The following is a 17,472-nucleotide window of genomic DNA, read 5'->3' as shown; positions in this document are numbered from 1 at the left end:
GTGTAAACCAAGATTCTATACTCCATGGTTTGTTCCCAGGAACATTCACTGAGGTAAATTTTGACTGCTGCTAGGAGATCATCAACTCAGTGAAAGACACATTTTGGTCTGCCTGAAACTTGGTGGTCTTCCTGTGCAAGGCAACATACCTGAGCAAATGCTATCAGTTGGCACATTCCAAAGTGCAGATGTATGTGCTGAAGGATGCACTGAAGCACAATGCAGCCACCATGAAGACACTATGGGCATAGGCTCCTTCTGTTTGCTGAGGGTTAGGTAGGACCCTCTTCATAGCCTCTCAATAATTCACTGACACAAGGTTTGAGGATGAAAGATTAGTGACATTGACAGATTGAGAATGAATGTATTGAATTATACGGTACCGTGAATGAAGATAATGACATGTTCCAATTCTGTTATTGTATAGTTTATCAACAAAGTATATTTTTGACAGAAATAATCTTATTCCAAATCACAAGCAATTAATGTAAATATTGGAAAGTGTAATATGCATTGTTAATTTTTAGTTCTGCCATTGACATTTGTCTTGAAGCAACAGTGTTATTAACATAATTCAACCTCTCAAAGCCACAGTACAATCTTGTTTCGACAGCCACCTCTTGCCAAACACAATCAGCTGTAATACAGAAATAACTGATCACCTGCTCTCAACTCCCTACTGCACAGTGACCCTGCTTCCTGGTACAGTGCATGATATACACAAATGTTCTGTACACTCTGATCATCCCAATCAGCCAGATGGCAAGTGTGAATATGACGTGCTGGCTCTACACTGACTGAGTACCAAAACAATGCACCTGGTATCCAAATAATGCTGAAGTCTTCCAAATGCCCACTTACTCTTACTGACAGTGGGGTTAGTGAAACCACCTGATGTTCCTCGGGAAGGAATGTCTGTCTTAACCATGCTTGGAATCAAAACCTAAAATGCCATACCTAAGAATTTTTTACTAGTCATCTTATCACTAACATTGCCAATTGATCGCATTGGTACTGCAAGAGGATCTAGTGCTTTCCAGGGGTATATGACAATTAAACTCTTCTTGGGTTCTCAGCCGGGTACAGGTATCGATTGTAATCGACGTTTCGATGACAAACTCTACTATCTTCATCAGGGCACGTATAGTCTGTTATACTATGGGTGTATACATGCCACTGGACTAGACATGCTGTGGCATCTTCCCTGATGAAGATGGCAGAGTTTGTCATCAAAATTTTGGTTATAATTGATACTTATACCCGGCTGGAAGCCTGAGAAGAGTTTATTTGCCATTAGTACTGGTTGCATTGCACACGAAGATATCAATCAGTGCATGTGACTCAAATTCACTCCAAATTCTGACAGAACTATATTTCTAGGCCCATTATTTTTGCTAAAATCACGATACATTCTTATGTTCAGAATATACAGTAAATACAATTTTGCTTCAAATATAATATTATAGAAAATGTAAATGATAAACAACAGTAATTATAAAATAACAAGATGAAGCAGAGAATGATATTTATATTCTCATTCCCAAGCATTATCAGGCAGAATATACATTGGAGAAATTACTCTTTGGTGATTCCAACAGGATGCAGTCAGCTCTTGTATTCAGGTGACATGGGAATGTAGCGGTTATCCTAATGCTTTACTGGGGTTCAATTCCGTTGCTGTCTGTAAGAAGTTTGAATATTTTCCCCATGACTGCATGAGTTTCCTTCCACGTTCCAAAGGCGTAAGGGCTAGGGTTACCAAGTACTGGGCATACGATGTTGGCGCGGGAAGTGTAACAACACATATGGTTGCCCCGGTACATCCTTGGATTGTGTTGGCTGTTGATGCAAATGGCGCCATGCACTGTATGTTTTGATGTACATGTGGCAAATGCAGCTAATCAATCAAATCTAATCCTATGCTTCCCTCACACGTTCAGCTCTGTTGCCTTCATTGTGTGGAGGGAAGTACAACCAACAGCCAATGTCCATCCAGTTGTTCCCTGCTAGCAAGAAAGGTTGAATTTTTCCTCTTGCATGCTATTACTATCATAGAATTATGTACACATTACACAGTTATGCCATTCAACATATTACAAAATGTCATTCAACATATTCTGTTTGTTCTGTTTCCGTCTGTATACTTAGATCTCCTGGGCACAACTTCTCTTTGCCATCAGTTCAGTTCCAGAAATGTTTGGGTTTGGTATATGCTGAAAGTAAAATTGGATAACTTTTAAATTAAGATATCAAATCTGTGTCTACTCATTATTGCCAGAGTGTATACCTTACGATCTACATCTCTTGACCAGTCCGTGCATAATACCCTTGTCCAACACAAACATTTTTTGACCAAAACCTGCTTCCTCATTCTATCCTTTCTTGGTTTTCACCCATGCTCAATTATTCTGGCTGTACTCTCCACCCCTCCACTTTTCTACAACTTAAAACACATGAAATTTGTAACTTTTCTCAGTTCTAGTGAAGTGAAATTGTGAAGAGAGGTAAGGACCCAGGTGCTGCAGTACCCAAGACTAGACTTGAGACACGATTTTAAAATTGTGTCGAGAACAGGGTTCTCAACAAGATGCTAGATGAGAATCCAAATGAGACAGGAATCCAAGGATGCAATCGCAGACGGGACTAAAGTAGAGCTGGCAATTGAGCACGGAACCTGAGTTCAGGTGGTCTTTAAAGATCCAAATCTTGGCAGCTAAGCATGACCGTCAATTAGTGGAGCAGGCCTGAATTTTTAGAGGGGCCTGCCAGCTATCCATACTCCTGAGCATCGAAACCCCGGAAGCTGGCACAGTCAGGTGCCTACCCTAGCAGCACTGCTCCCCTATGGCCAACTCCTGACTGTCTTGGCTGCTCACAGTGAAGTTGATGTCAATCATTTATAATTCTCTTTATGGAGAAAACCTGTTTCCCATCAATAAACCTGTGTAGTGCAGGGCTGATGGCAGTGGGGCTAAAGGACTGGTACTCACAGATTTCAACTTGGGTTTTGGAGGGTGGGACTGATCTTAATGATCTTGGGGAGCAGCATGGTGTAAGCTACTGGGTTCACTTTCTGAAGAACCTTGAAAGGTCCAATGAACTTAGGTGCCAGTTTCTTGGACTCTACCCAGAGAGGCAAATCTTGAGTAGACAACCAGGCTGCAAAGCTGGTCCCTGTCTTCCCTTGCAGTTAGCCCTTCAGTTCAGTATTACTGGTAGAGGGCAACAAAATCTCCCTCACCCTAGTCCATTTCTCTTTACAGCGCCGGACAAGATCTTTGGTAGCAGGAATCCCAACTTCGGTCTCCTGCTCAGAGAAGAGTGGCGGAGAATACCCAAATTTGGATTCAAATGGGGGCATCCTGTATCCAGTAGTGTGTTGTGATCAACCTCAACCCACATCAAATGATCGCACCACTCGTCTGGTTTCTCTGAGGCCTGGCCCCCCCCCCCCCCAGGGTTCGCTCCATATCCTGGTTCACCCATTCCGCCTGACCGTTGGACTCTGGGTGTCCATTGAGACCACTGTATCCACTTTGACGTCTGAGACATCCACCTCCATGATGAATGGAAGGTCCAGGTTCAGTGAGACCACAATGGGAGCTGTCGTGAACTGCTGCTTGAGTTCTGCAAAAGCAGCCTCCGCTTCAGTAGTCCAGACAAAAGGCCCCAAGTATCTCTTAGTTAGTGCTGTCAGCAGAGCTGCCACTGAACTGAATTTCCTGATGAACTTTCTGTAAAAGTTGGCAAATCCCAGGAATCATTGGACTTGTTTCACATTGGATGGTTGTGGCCAATTTCTGAGTAGGATCCATCTTGAGATTGCCATTAGAGATGATAAAACCCATGAATGAGACTCTGGTGACGTGACATTTGTTTTTTTCCCAGCTTGATATAAAGTCCATGATCTGGAAACCTCTGCAAGATATCTCTGACGTGAGCGACGTGCTCCTCCATAGACTTCAAGAAAATTAGGATGTTGCCCAAGTATACAAAGGCATACCTATGGACAGCACCCTGGAGTACATCGTTTATTGTTATTTCTCTGCAACTTGTGGCAACCTTGCCGTTTCTTTAATGCTTTGTTTGTTTTTTATGAGGCCAATTTGTTAGCTTGATGCTCAGCCCAGCACGGAAGGAAAGTGTGCAAAGAGCCGCCTGGATTCGAACCCAGGACCACTTCTCTCAAAGTCTGGTGCTGATGCCACTACACCACCAGACATGGATAACTGCTGGCATTAGCAAGTCCGAGGAGCATGGCCAGGTACTCATGGTGTCTTGTTGGTGTGTTGAATGCAGTGTTCCACTCGTCACCCTCCTTTATGTGGATCAGATTTACGCACTCCTCAACTCTAGCTTTGAGAATACTCTTGTCCCTTGGAGAATCTTGAACGCAGTGTTCATGAGAGGAAGCGGGTAACAATTCTTGGTCATTATGCAGTTCAGCCCTCTATAATCAACGCATGGCTGCAGGTTGAAGAAGAAGCCTGTGCTGGTAGATGAGGAGGAAGGCCCAAGTGAATCGCATCGCAAGAGCCTTTTTTCTCTACTCCTCTATAGTGCATTTCTCCAGGTCTGAGAGTGCGTACAATCGACCCCTTGGAGGACAAGTACCAGGCAGTAGATCTATTACACAGTCGTAGGGTCAGTGCAGTGCAAGGGTCGAGGCCTATTGCTTGCTGAAGTCCTCTTCTAAATCTTTGTAGATGGAGGGGATTTCAACTTGGCTTGGGTGTTGCAACTACCCCCAACATCCCTCCAATGATGACTCCTGAGGCTCCCTAGGAGGCGGGGGTAACTTGTCAGACCTTGGAGTCTCATCCATAGGTTCACTTGAGTCCCCTGTCGAAACGGAGTCTCAATCGGAGCCCTTATTTGACTCCAGAGACTCCGCCAAATCAGATTCCAAATCTTCATCCATATCCTCAGAGTATGTGAATTGAGATTGCCATTAGAAATGATAAAATTGTTAGAATTTTCTTTGTCCTCCTGTGACTAGGCTTCGAGGATTTACGTTTAGGACCCTTAGACAGGACCTGGCGATGGGTTCCCTTGGGCTTGGCTGCTTGAGTACCTCCCTGGTGGGCTTCCAGGCTTGCTCCTGAACTAGAGAGCCTTTCTCTCCCATTCCAGCACACCCCCCAACTATATAGGGTCGGGACTCACACAGTTCCATTGACTGAGGCTTTGGAGGCAGGACTAGGTCCGCTGAAGGCTTTAGGTTACTCCAAGCAAAAGTCTGCCTCCTTATCGGCCGCTGGCCTCAGGAGAGTCTGGAGGTTGGAATATCAAATTGAAAACATTCTTTCTTGCAAAGACTTGACTACAGGATGATTCTTCCTTCTTCCCAGCTAGTGGAAAGGTTATGTCTGGATAGCCAAGGGTGCCCAAGGATCAGGGGCATGTGAGGAGAATCTATGATATGAAAACAAATGTCCTCTGTATGTTCCTCTATCCTCATTTGCAAAACTGATGTCTGCTGCAGGATCTGCCTGGACTCAAGAGGACGGCTGTCCAGGGCAGTCGTGGTTGTGTGCTGGCTCAGCTCCTGCAGTGGTATGTTGAGCCAACGGACCGTCCCTCAATCCAGGAAATTACCAGCTGCCCCAGAGTCCACAAATGCATTCACCTTTCACCAGTTCTTTCCCCAGGAGTTCTCCGTCTTCAGCAAGACACCAGGATCTGTAGGCTTGGGAGTAATGGGTGCCACCATCACAGTCCTCCCAACACGGGAGGATCTTAGTGGTTTTCCTGAGGGCTGCAGGGAGGTGAGCTGCTTCCCTGCAGTTGTAGGAACAACCTTGATTCTGGAGCTGGGTCCTCTCACTGGTTGAGACTGTTGTGTTGGCTGGTCATTATCTGAGGTTGCGAAGTGGAACTATGATGCTGGGTTTGGGTGAACCTTCTTCGAGCTTCTTGAGATAGTCCCACATAGCCAGGCGATTATCGAGATTGACAGACTGATCAAACAGAGCCTCTAAATCCTCTACTGGCTCTCCCAAGGCAAGGGCATCCTTTAATCTACCTCGGAGTCCTTGGTGGTACAGGATGGCCAAGGTCTCCCTGTTCCAGCCACACTCCTTGGCCAAAGTCTGAAACTCAATTGCGTAGATGGCCGCTGACCAACTACCTTGACGTACCTTCACCAGATGGTCCGAGGATCGGTTAGCTCTGGTGGGATGATGGAACACCCTCTTCATATCATTCATGAATTCTTCCGAATCAGAACAAATCTCTGACCTCTGCTCCCAATCCACAGTGGCCCAGACCAGAGCTCTCCTGGCCAGGAGAGAAATCATGAAGGCCACTTTTCCACACTGAGTGGGAAATCAGGACGGCTAAAGTTCAAACACCAATGAGCAATGTGTAAGGAAGCCGTGGCAAGAACCTGGGTCACTGCTGAATCTCTCCAGGGTCAGAAGGTGGACTGGCTCCGCAATGTGACTGACTGCCTCGCCCGAGTGACTCTGGCTTCCTCCTTACAACAGTTAGCGCATGGCTCTAACTTGAAATTTTCTAGGCTCTGGCTTGAAATTTTCTCACTGTGGCTAGCCGCAGCTGACGAGAGGCTCCAATACCCTGCTGGGTCTGTATTTGGGTCAGTTGTACTGTGACAAAATGTCTAGGTGAGGATGGTAAGGACCTAGGTACGGGAGCATCCGAGACTAGACTCCCAAGACACAATTTTAAAATCCAGGTGCCAAAACATGGCTGCCAATTAGCGGGGCGGGCATGAATCTTTAAAGGTGCTGTGCCAGCTGTCCATACTCTGGAGAATCAGAGTACCTACACCATGGAAGCAAGCATGGTGGTGTGCGTACTGTAACAGAAATATTATTGTTTTCCTTCTTTCTTTTTTGATGAACGCTGCTTGACCTGCTAGCTAGTTCCACCATTTTCTACTTTAGTCGGATTTCCAGAATCTACAATATTAGTCTTCTCAACTTTTCTGGAGCACTTGGCAGAAAAAGATTCAGTTGTCCAAGGAGTGACCAAAGTTTTGAAGAAAATGAGCTATTTGTTGAGGAACACTGGATTGGAAACCTCCCCCTTACCACACAATATCCCACGGCCCAGATCATTGCCACCCCAAAGATCTCTTCCAACCCTTTCTAAATCCCTGGAAGCCTAACTTTACCCTACACCAAATGATCTGTAATGAGCTCCACCCACCTCCTTACATCTCCTTGGCTTCTTACCTGAATGTTATTCTCCCAGCTTCCCAGTACCTTTACTTGAAGCCAGTTTCTCACCTTTTTTCCTGATCCACAAACCCCAACCTTTAACCTGATTCAGATTGTATAAATGAATGCTGACCAACTTTGCTTCCACCACAACTGACTGAAAACCTAGTATTCATCCTGATCAGATCAGTCACTGATCTAATGTCAGGTTTATCCCTCTAACTTGATCCTGGTCTTCAAACTTTTATCTCCAATGGAGTTCAACACCTTATCAGGTACTTCTGAGGCTTTGACCCTTTACAGCACTTAAATCTCTAGCTAAAATTATTGTTGAAAATATTAACTGAAATATACATTAATAATTCAGTAACTGGTCATGCTTTAGTAGTTTACAGGAAAATATACAGAAAGCTACATTTTAACAATCTTCAGAAAGGCATCACAGCCTCATGTGGAGCCACCAATGCCCTTGAATGGAAAATCTTACAAAAAAATAGTGGATATGGCCCAGTCCATCGTGGATTATGCCCTCCCCATCGCTGAGCGCATCTACATAAAGTGTTGTTGCAGGAAAGCAACATCCATCATCAGGGGCCCACATCATCCAGGAGATGTTGTCTTCTCGCACTGTCATCAGGAAGAAGGTACAGGAGACTCAGGGCTCACACTGCCAGATTCAGGGACAGTTAATATCCCTGAACCATCAGACTCTTGAACCAAAGGGGATAACGTGACTTCACTTGCCCCATCAACGAAATGTTCCCACAATCAATGGATTCACTTTCAAGAACTCCTCATCTTATGTTTTCAATTCTTATTGCTTATTTATTATTATTATTATTTATTTTTTATATTTGCACAGTTTATTGTCTTTTGCACACTGGTTGAATGCCCAAGCTGGTGCAGTCTTTTGTCAATTCTATTATGGTTTTATTGAGCATGCCTGCAAGAAATTTAATCTCAGGGTTGTATATGGTGACATATATGAACTTTGGTAATAAATTTACTTTGAACTTTGATATATAATAACTGAAATTAAAATCATTTGGACTGGTAGTGTCTCATGTGTATCATTTGGAATTCTTCACTTGGAAAGTGCTATTCAATATTTCTTTAAAGGAATTCAGTATAAGGGGAAAGGGTATTTATTGAACCAGATGGTGCCAGCTTGCAGATTGTATGTGATCTCAATTGCTCCTGGAATTAAGCACCTGATTTCCATAACACTTCACTATATTCAATTGAGGAAGGCTCAGTTTATAACTCAGAATGAACAATTAATGATAATTTTCCATAGCATACCTGTGAAGATAATTAGCAAACAACATAGCCTGTTCTTGGAGATCTAGGAAAACCTTCTTCCTGATTTGTTCATCAGCCAAATCCAGATGCTCGCTTGTGACAGTTACCCATAGGATAATTTTACGTTGTACTGCAAATAGTGTAAAAATGTGATTAATGGCTAAAGTTAGTCGTGGTCAGAGTATTCTTAAAATGCTCCAGTTGTTTGAATATGGAAGATTGCATGGATACCAGCAGAGTGAACGTATGCTGCAATAAACATGGCTTTCATAACTATCACCCAAAGGAAGATTTCACACGGAGTAGTTAAAATGAAGATTACAGTGAAATGAAGAATTGTGATTCCACTTTTCTGCTGCTGAATGGCGGATTTTCCACACAGAATTGAACAAGTGGCATTAGCTTTAATTTAGCAGTGAGGAAATCAAATCAGCCTTGCACATTGATAATATGGTATGGATTTTCTGAATGTCTTTAGCATGGCTAAGTTTAAAGATGGGTGAATGTCCTTCCTAATGTGGTGGCTGGCAAAAGGCAATTAAAAAGTAAAAGGAGGTTCCATATACAATCTTCAAGTAGCAGCTAACTTAACAATTTTTGCAAACATAGAGGGTAAAGGTAAAATTTCGCATCCAGGAACTGACACTCCATTGATTTAATTTGCATAGACTAAGGGGTAAACACCAGCTTCTGGTCTTTTGCCTTTAATGCTGTGCTAGTTCCAGTGGTTCCTGTCAGCAATTAGCTTCATGTTTACAGTTTTGCCATAATCACAACCATAAAGTCTAGGTTACTGTTTTCATTACAAAAGGAATAATAATTTAACCACAAAAATATCCAATTTGGTTAATAAATAAAAATGAGCAGGTTGAGTACTCTGTACGGAGATTAAAGTTAAAAATCCTAATATGGTCAGGTGAAATAGCATTCGGTTTGTCTTTAAATCATTTAACAATGTCGTCTTATTCTTGTCTTCAATGAAATAAAGAGGAAAATCAAACAACCATATTCAGAACATCTAAAATTAAGTATTAAGGTCATCTAACCATGCTAATTATATTATGGATAAACTTTATAAAATTAAGTATTTCATAGTCATAGAAAAGTACAACAGAGAAACAGGCTCTTCCGTCTATATACTCCACGCAAAAGACATTTAAACTGCCTACTCCCATCGACCTGCACCGCGATCATAGCCCTCCGTATCCCTACTATCCATGTAACTTTCCAACTTCTTTTAAACATTGAAATCAAGCTCACATGCATCACTTGTGCTGGCAGCTCATTCCACACTCACAGGACACTCTGAGTGAAGAAGTTTCCCCTCGTGTTTCACTTAAACTTTTCACCTTTCACCCTTAATGCATGACTTTTAGTTGTAGTCCCACCCAACCTCAGTGGAAAAGGCCTACTTACACTTGCCCTATCTATACCCCTCATAATTTTGGATACCTCTAACAATTCTCCCCCAAATCTTCTATATTCCAAGGAAAAAAAAGTCCTAACCTATTCAATCTGTCCTTATAACTCAAGTCTTTCAGTCCCGGCAATGTCCTTGTAAATTTTCTCCGTACTCTTTCAACCAGAAGGTGTACACCATATGGTTCTGAAAGAGGTGGCTGAAGAGATTGTTGAGCAATAGTAATGATCTTTCAAGAATCATTAGATTCTGGAATGGCTCCGGAAGACTGGTGTAATGCCCTGGTTCATATTTTTACTGTAATGCTGTATCTATTTCATTTTGGCAGTTTTGTAAGAGCAGCTTGTTTGGGTTATTGTTGAAGATAAGAGATGAGGAGAAATGTGTACCATCCAATTAGGATGATCGAATTTAGCGGAGGTTTCTCTGGTGAAGGACACCAAGGTTGGGCTTGGGGCTTTTGTTCGAGAGGAGATGAAGAGGGAAGACGCAAGAGAGAAGAGTAAAAGTTAGTGGGAAGTTAGAGGATTGGGAAGCTTTTAAAACCAATAGAAGGCAACTAAAAAGTCATTCAGAAGGTAAAGATGGAATACGAAAGTAAGCTAGCCAATAATATTAAAGAGGGTACCAAAAGTTTCTCCAGATACATAGAGTGTAAAAGAGAGGTGTCAGTGGATATAGGACCGCTGGGTAATGATACTGGAGAGGTAGTAATAGGGACAAGGAAATGGCAGATGAATTGAAAAAGTATTTTGCATCATTCTTCATGGTGGAAAACACAAGCAGTATGGTGGAAATTCCAGGTGTCAGGGGTCATAAAGTGTGTGAGGTTACCAAAGCTAGAGAGAAGGTTCTTGGGAAAATGAAAGGACTGAAGGTAGATAAGTCATATGGAGCAGATGGTGTATATCCCAAAGTTCTGAAAGAGATGGCTGAAGAGCTTTCAAGAATCGCTAGATGCTGGAATGGTTCCTGAAGACTGGAAAACTGCAGATGTCACTCCATTCTTCAAGAAGGGAGAGAAGCAGAAGAAAGGAAATTATAGGCCAGTTAGTCTGACCTTGGTGGTTGGCAAGATGTAGCAAGTAGTAACAAGCAGGATAGATAAAGGAAAATCAGTTGATGCTGTGTACTTGGATTTTCAGAAGGCCTTTGACAAAGTGCCACACATGAGGCTGCTTAACAAGATAAAATCCTATGGTGTTACAGGAAATATACTGGCATGACAGGTGGGAAGCAGTGACCGAGATTAAAGGGGGCCTCCTCCAGTTGGCTGTCAGTGACTAGTGGTGTTTCTCTGGGGTCAGTACTGGGACCACTACTTTTCACATTGTTTGTCAGTGATTTAGATAATGGAATTGATGTCTTTGTGGCAAAGTTTGCGGATGATAAGAAGATAGATGGAGGGGGAGGTAGTGCTAAGGAAGCAATGCAATTGCAGCAGGACTTAGATTGGAAGAATGGTCAAAAAAGTGGCTGATACAATACAGTGCTGGGAAATGTATGATAATGTATTTTGTTAAAAGAACAATAGTGCAGGCTGTTATCTAAATGGGGAGAAAATTCAAACATGAGAGGTGCAAAGGGACTTAGGAGTTCTCATGCAATACTCCCAGAAGGTTAATTCACAGGTTGAGTTTGTGGCAAAGAAAACAAATGCGATGTTGCATTTATTTCAAGGGGAATGGAATATAAAAATATGGAGATAATGCTGAAGCTTTTAAGACACTAGTCAGGCTGCACGGAGTCTGCAGCAGTTTTGGGCCCCATATCTCAGAAAGGATGTGTTGTCATTGGGGAGAGTCCGGGGGAGGTTCATGAGGATGATTCCAGGAATGAAAGGGTTAACATATGAGGAGGGTTTGTTAGCTTTGGGCCTGTACTCACTAGAATTTAGAAGAATGCAGGGAATCTCACTGAAACCTACCAAATGTTGAAAGAACTAGATAAGGTGGATGTAGAGAGGATGTTTCCTATGGTGGGGGTATCCAGAACTAGAGGGCACAGCCTCAAAATTGAGAGGGATCCGGGATCAGCCATGATGAAATGGTGGTGCAAACTCGATGGGCTAAATGGCCTAATTCTGCTCCTATGTCTTATGGTGTTATGGTTTTTTGGGCCAAATGGCCTAATTCTACCCTTATAACTTATAGCCTTATTTACATCCTTCCTGCAGACAGGTGACCAAAACCGTACACAATACTCCAAATTAGGCCTCACCAATGTCTTATACAACTTCAACATAGCATCCTAACTCCTGTACTCAATAGACAAGAAAATCTGCTGATGCTGGAAATCCAAGGAACACAAACAAAGTACTGGAGGAACTCAGCAGGCCAAGCAGCTTCTCTGGAAAAGAGTAAACAGTTGATGTTTCAGGCCGAGACCCTTCATCAGGACTGGAGAAAAAGATGAGGTGAGCACAAGAAGGTGGGGGATGGTAAGAAGAAGTACCCCACTGTGGTAGGTGAAACCAGGAGGTGGTGGGGGGAGGGGTGAAGTAAAGAGCTGGGAAGATGGTGGGTGAAAGAGATAAGGGCTGGAGAAGGGGGAATCTGATTGGAGAGGGTGGAAGACTATTGAAGAAAGGAAAGGGGGAAGGAGTACCAGAGGCAGCTGATGGGCATTTAAAGAGATGAGGTGAGAGAGAGAAACAGGAATGGAAATGGTGAAGAGGGAGGGGCAATTACTGGAAGTTCGAGAAATCGATGTTTGTTCCATCAGTTTGGAGGCTGCCCAGATGGAATATAAGGTGTTGCCTCTCCAAAATCTTTTATAAACCCACTGAATCTCACAGCTATCTAGACTATATCTCTTCCCACCTTGTCATTTGTAAAAAATGCCATCCCCTTCTCTCAGTTCCTTGGTTTTCACCACATCTGCTCTCAGGATGAGGCTTTTTATTCCAGAACTAATGGGATGTCCTCCCTTTTCAAAGAAAGGGGCTTTCTTTCCTCCACTATTAAGGTTGCCCTCAACTGCATCTCTTCCATTTCATGCATGTCTGCCCTCACCCGATCCTCACCCTAACAGGGATAGGGTTCCCTTTGCTCTCACCCCATTAGCTTCCGCATCAAGTTCTCCTTAACTTCTACTGTCTCCAACCAGACCCCAACACCAAGCACATCTTTCCCTCCCCTCGATTTTCCACTTTCTGCAAGGATTGCTCCCTATCTGGCTCCCTTGCCCATTTGTCCCTCTCCACAGATCTCCCCCCGGCACTTATCCTTGCAAGTGGAACAAATGCTACACCTTTCCCTGCACCTCCTCCCTCACTACCACTCAGGGCCCCAAACAGTCCTTCCAGGTGAGGTGACACTTCCCTTGTAGGTTTGTTGGGGTCGTCTACTGTATTCAGTGCTCCTGGTGTGGCCTCCTGTATATCGGAGAGACCTGACGTAGATTGAGAGACTGTTTTGCCGAGCACCCACACTCAGTCTTCCAGAAAAAGCAGGATCTCGTGGTGACTACCCACTTCAATTCTAATTCCCATTACCATTCCGACATGTCAGCCTATGGCCTCCTCTAGTGCTGCGATGAGACCACATTCAGTTTAGAAAAGCAACACTTTATATTCCGTCTGTGTAGCCTCCAACCTGATGGCATGAATATTAATTTCTCAAACTTCTGGTAATTGTCCCTTCCCCACTTTCAACATTCCCGATCTCACTTCCCTCTCTCACCTCATTTCCTTACCTGGTCTTCACCTTCCACTGGTGCTCCTCCTCCCTTGCCTTTCTTCTATGGTCTTCTATGCTGTCCTATCAGATTCCCCCCGTCTCTAGCCCTTTATCTCTTCCAACTATCAGCTTCCCAGCTCTTTAATTCACCCCTCTCCCTCTCCCAGATTCACCCATCGACTACCACCTTGTACTTCATCCTCCCCTCCCCCCACCCTCTTGCTCGAACTTCTCATCTTTTTTTCCAGTGCTGATGAAGGGTCCTGGCCGAAAATGTCAATTGTTCACTCTTTTCCATAGATGCTGCCTGGCCTGTTGAGCTCCTCCAGCGTATTGTGTGTGTTTCCTGTACTCAGTACTCAGATTTATGAAGGCCAATGTGCCAAAAGCTTTCTTTACAACCCCTTCTACCCGTGACACCACTTTCAATCAATTATGGACCTGTATTACCAGATCCCTTTGTTCTACCACACTCCTCATTGCTCTACTATTCACTGTGTAAAACCTTCCCTGGTTGGTCCGACACCTTGCACTTGTCTGTAATAAATTCTGTCTGCCATTTTTCCAGCTGCTCCAGATCCCATTGCAAGCTTTGATAGTCTTTCTTGCTGTCCACTACACTCCCAATCTTGGTGTCATCCGCAAATGTGCTGATCCAGTTAAGCACACTATTAATCAGATCATTGATATAAATGACAAAAAACAATGGACCCAGCACTGATCCCTGCAGACCTCCAATCAGAGAGGCAACCATCTACTTTCAGTCTCTGGCTTCTCCCACAAAGCCAATGCCTAATCCTATTTACTACCTCATCTTGAATACTGAGTGACTGAACCTTCTTGACCAACCTCCCATGCGGAACCTTGTCAAGTGCCTTACCAAAGTCCATGTAGAAAACATCCAATGCCTTGCCTTCTTCAATTTTCCTGGTAACTTCATTGAAAAACTCTATATAAAGATTGGTTCAACATAACCTACCATGCATAAAGCCATGCAGACTATCCCTAATCAGTTCATGTCTATCCAAATACTTATATATCTAGTCCTTTAGAATACCTTCCAATAACTTTCACACTGCTGATGTCAAGCTCATCGGCCTATTATTTCCTGGTTTATTTTTTGAGCATTTCTTAAACAGTAGAACAATATTAGCTATCCTCCAATCCTCTGCTGCCTTACCTGTCGCTAAGGATGATTCACATATCTCTCCTAGGGCTCCTACAATTTATGCAATTGCCTCCCACAAGATCCCTGGGGATTTTTCCACCGTAATTTGCCTCAGGACAGCAAACACCTCCTCCTTTGTAATCTGTATAGGGTCCATGAAGTCAATATACCCCATCCCTTTTGTCTCTGTGCATGGATTACCATTTTGATCTTCTAGAGGACCAATTTTGTCCCTTGCAATTCTTTTGCTGTGAACGTATCTGTAGAATCCCTTCGATTCTCCTTAAACCTTGTCTGCTAGGGCAACCTTGTGCCTCGATAGAAAACATGCAAGTAAGTAGTGACAGTAACAGCAGAAGATGAATTGTACATGTCCATGCTGAAGATGTTCTGACAGCTGCAGTAAAAGCTTCCACATATATTGATGCAGATTCGTTCACAGTTTGCCACGTTGGTCACATATGCATCAATATCTGAAGAAGAAGATCGAATTATACTTTACTGAAACAAGTGCAAAACACATTGGAGAACTCAGCCAGTCAAACGGCAGCTGTGGAAAGAGAAACCACTTTAAATTTTGGCTTAAAGATCCTTCTGCAGAACTGGGAGAAGAGTGAAGGGTTTACCGTATTCAAGGCAGAGTTGCGCGCGATGAGTGAGGTGTCAAGCAAAAAGCCACAGTAGATAAATTAAGACAGATTAGGTAATTAGGTGGGCAGGAGTACTGACCATTGGCAAGAGTTGAGAAACAAACTTTCACACTACTGATGTCAAGCACATCGGCCTGTAATTTTCTGGTTTATTTTTTGAGCATTTCTTAAACAGTGATCGTTGGAAATGATTCTATCACTACCTTCCATGTTCCATCAGTCTCTACTGCCAACTCAGTAAGACTAGCATTAACTACTGACTAATAATTGATGACATAGACAAACACTTTATTCAACTCCCAAATGAAAATATCCCTGTTACATCAGAAGGTTGGAGTAATTTTTTGATTATTGAAGAGGACAAAAGCTTGCTTTGATGGGATCACACAGCCCAATCAGAAATTCTATCAAAAAATCATTTCCAAATCATTGATTTCAGAGAATCTACGTGTTTGAAAATTTCCTACCATCGCAAAGCGAAGGATTGGTCAAGTCATTGCTGAAGCCAGGATTACATGAGCACATGAAGCTTCCGTATGTGTTGATGCAGGCTTGATCACAGTTTGATGTGTTTGTTGCACATTCATTGACATCTGGGAGAAAATGAAAATTATTTCATAAAGCTGGACAGCGCCAAATTTCATCACATTTAATACATCATCATGTAGTATGTTAAGTTGCTTTCTCTAACAACAGATTTTTTGATGTTCTCTTCCTGAAATATACTAACTTGCTTTTATAAAATTTGAAGTATATGCTTGATGTTTCTTCCTAGAATTGATTTACCACAATAGTATTAATGAAGTCTGTAGTGTCATCCTTACTATACAAACTCAAGAATATTATAATGCCAAATGAAGACCTGTAGATTACGTAGGCCAAATAAAATCACTAGGTAGGATAATTGCCAGATATTCTGATGCATCCTCATCGATGCATTAAATAGAGACAATAACAAGTCTAACAACTATTCCAGTCACTAGGTTCAGATGCTACCAACATGGTATTATGTATTTTCCACAGTAAAATGTGCCTGCAGTACTCTAATGTGAGAGGTTGGTTTTGGGATGTTCTGCAGCCACACGTCCAATTTTTACCTAGGCTGTGGCAGGGAAAAGTGGGCAGGAAGTGATTTTGAATGAAAGAAAAGAGGGGTGGTTTGAAACCAGACAGCTACAGGTTGGGGAATGGAGGGTAAGGGGGAATAAACACATGGACTAGTTGGAGAAGAGATGGGATCATACAGGGAGCAGATTGTATGATGGAGGGTGGAAATCAGAGACTGCCTTCTTGGCTGGGGAAGAAGAGAAATGGAGACCGTTAGATTGTAATTGTCTTGGCTATGGAATTAGGGAATGGAAAACTGGATACTATTAAAGTCAGGAAAGGGTTGAATGCTGAGAAGTAAGAAGATGGTTTGGAGACAGATTGGATAGTGTTCAGAGGTGTGGAGGAGGTGATAAGAGACTGCCACTTAGTAAGGTTAGAATTGAGGTTGAATTGGAGACTTTCTGATGGCACAGAATGAGACTGAAGTTGGAGCTCAGGGAAATGAGGGGCTGGTGTGGTCAGTGATCTAACACCAGCAGACTGGAAAGTGCTGGGTGTGATCAGAGGCCAGCAGCGAGATGTGGGATGGGGAATGGGAGTCTAGCGGGCAGTCCTGTGGATAGCTGAGGAGAGAGTAAGGAAAGTATCAGGGCAAGTCAGATGGTCAGAGCCAGGCCTGGGTTATTATCAGGTTTGGTGATGCACCTGAATCACGACAGGGTAAAAGACTGTTATGGGAACAGGAGCAAGATCAAAGGGCACTGGGATTGTGTGGTTGGAGCAAAGCAAACGATGACCATAAGATCCATGATATATAGTTGACTCATTTGGAGCCTGTCACTAAAAATTGGTTGTTTGCATCCGGACCAAGTTTGTCTAAATTTCCCTGTAGTGCTCTAAAAGGATTGTTAAATACCCACTGAACTGACCCAACAATGGTAACTAGGCTGCAAGGCAACTTGTGTACAGAAAAAACACAGGAAAATTCCCAGTGGCTCAAATGACATTGTGTTTCACT

The 17,472-nt window shown here is 43.1% G+C and overlaps 1 protein-coding gene across 7 annotated transcripts in view; it reads right to left on the bottom strand.

The window, feature by feature from the left end:
- Positions 1–281: 281 nt before the first annotated feature.
- Positions 282–17,472, bottom strand: part of LOC134345242 (mucin-2-like) — a 78,053-nt gene continuing 60,862 nt past the window's right edge. For 3 of the 7 annotated variants that reach the window (XM_063045589.1, XM_063045594.1, XM_063045595.1), the window contains 3 exons: positions 15,872–15,997; positions 8,487–8,616; positions 284–2,213 (listed from right to left, as the gene is read on the bottom strand). In XM_063045589.1, coding sequence (XP_062901659.1) covers positions 2,177–2,213; positions 8,487–8,616; positions 15,872–15,997 — 293 coding nt within the window. In that variant the 3' untranslated portion in view covers positions 284–2,176. Of the gene's footprint in view, positions 2,214–8,486; positions 8,617–15,871; positions 15,998–17,472 lie in introns of all 7 variants that reach the window. The other 4 variants (XM_063045591.1, XM_063045592.1, XM_063045593.1 and 1 more) reach the window with 3 other exon arrangements.

The sequence above is a fragment of the Mobula hypostoma genome, chromosome 4 (genome assembly GCF_963921235.1).
Source record: "Mobula hypostoma chromosome 4, sMobHyp1.1, whole genome shotgun sequence".
Lineage (NCBI taxonomy): Eukaryota > Metazoa > Chordata > Chondrichthyes > Myliobatiformes > Myliobatidae > Mobula > Mobula hypostoma.
This window is presented reverse-complemented; position numbering and strand designations above follow the sequence as displayed.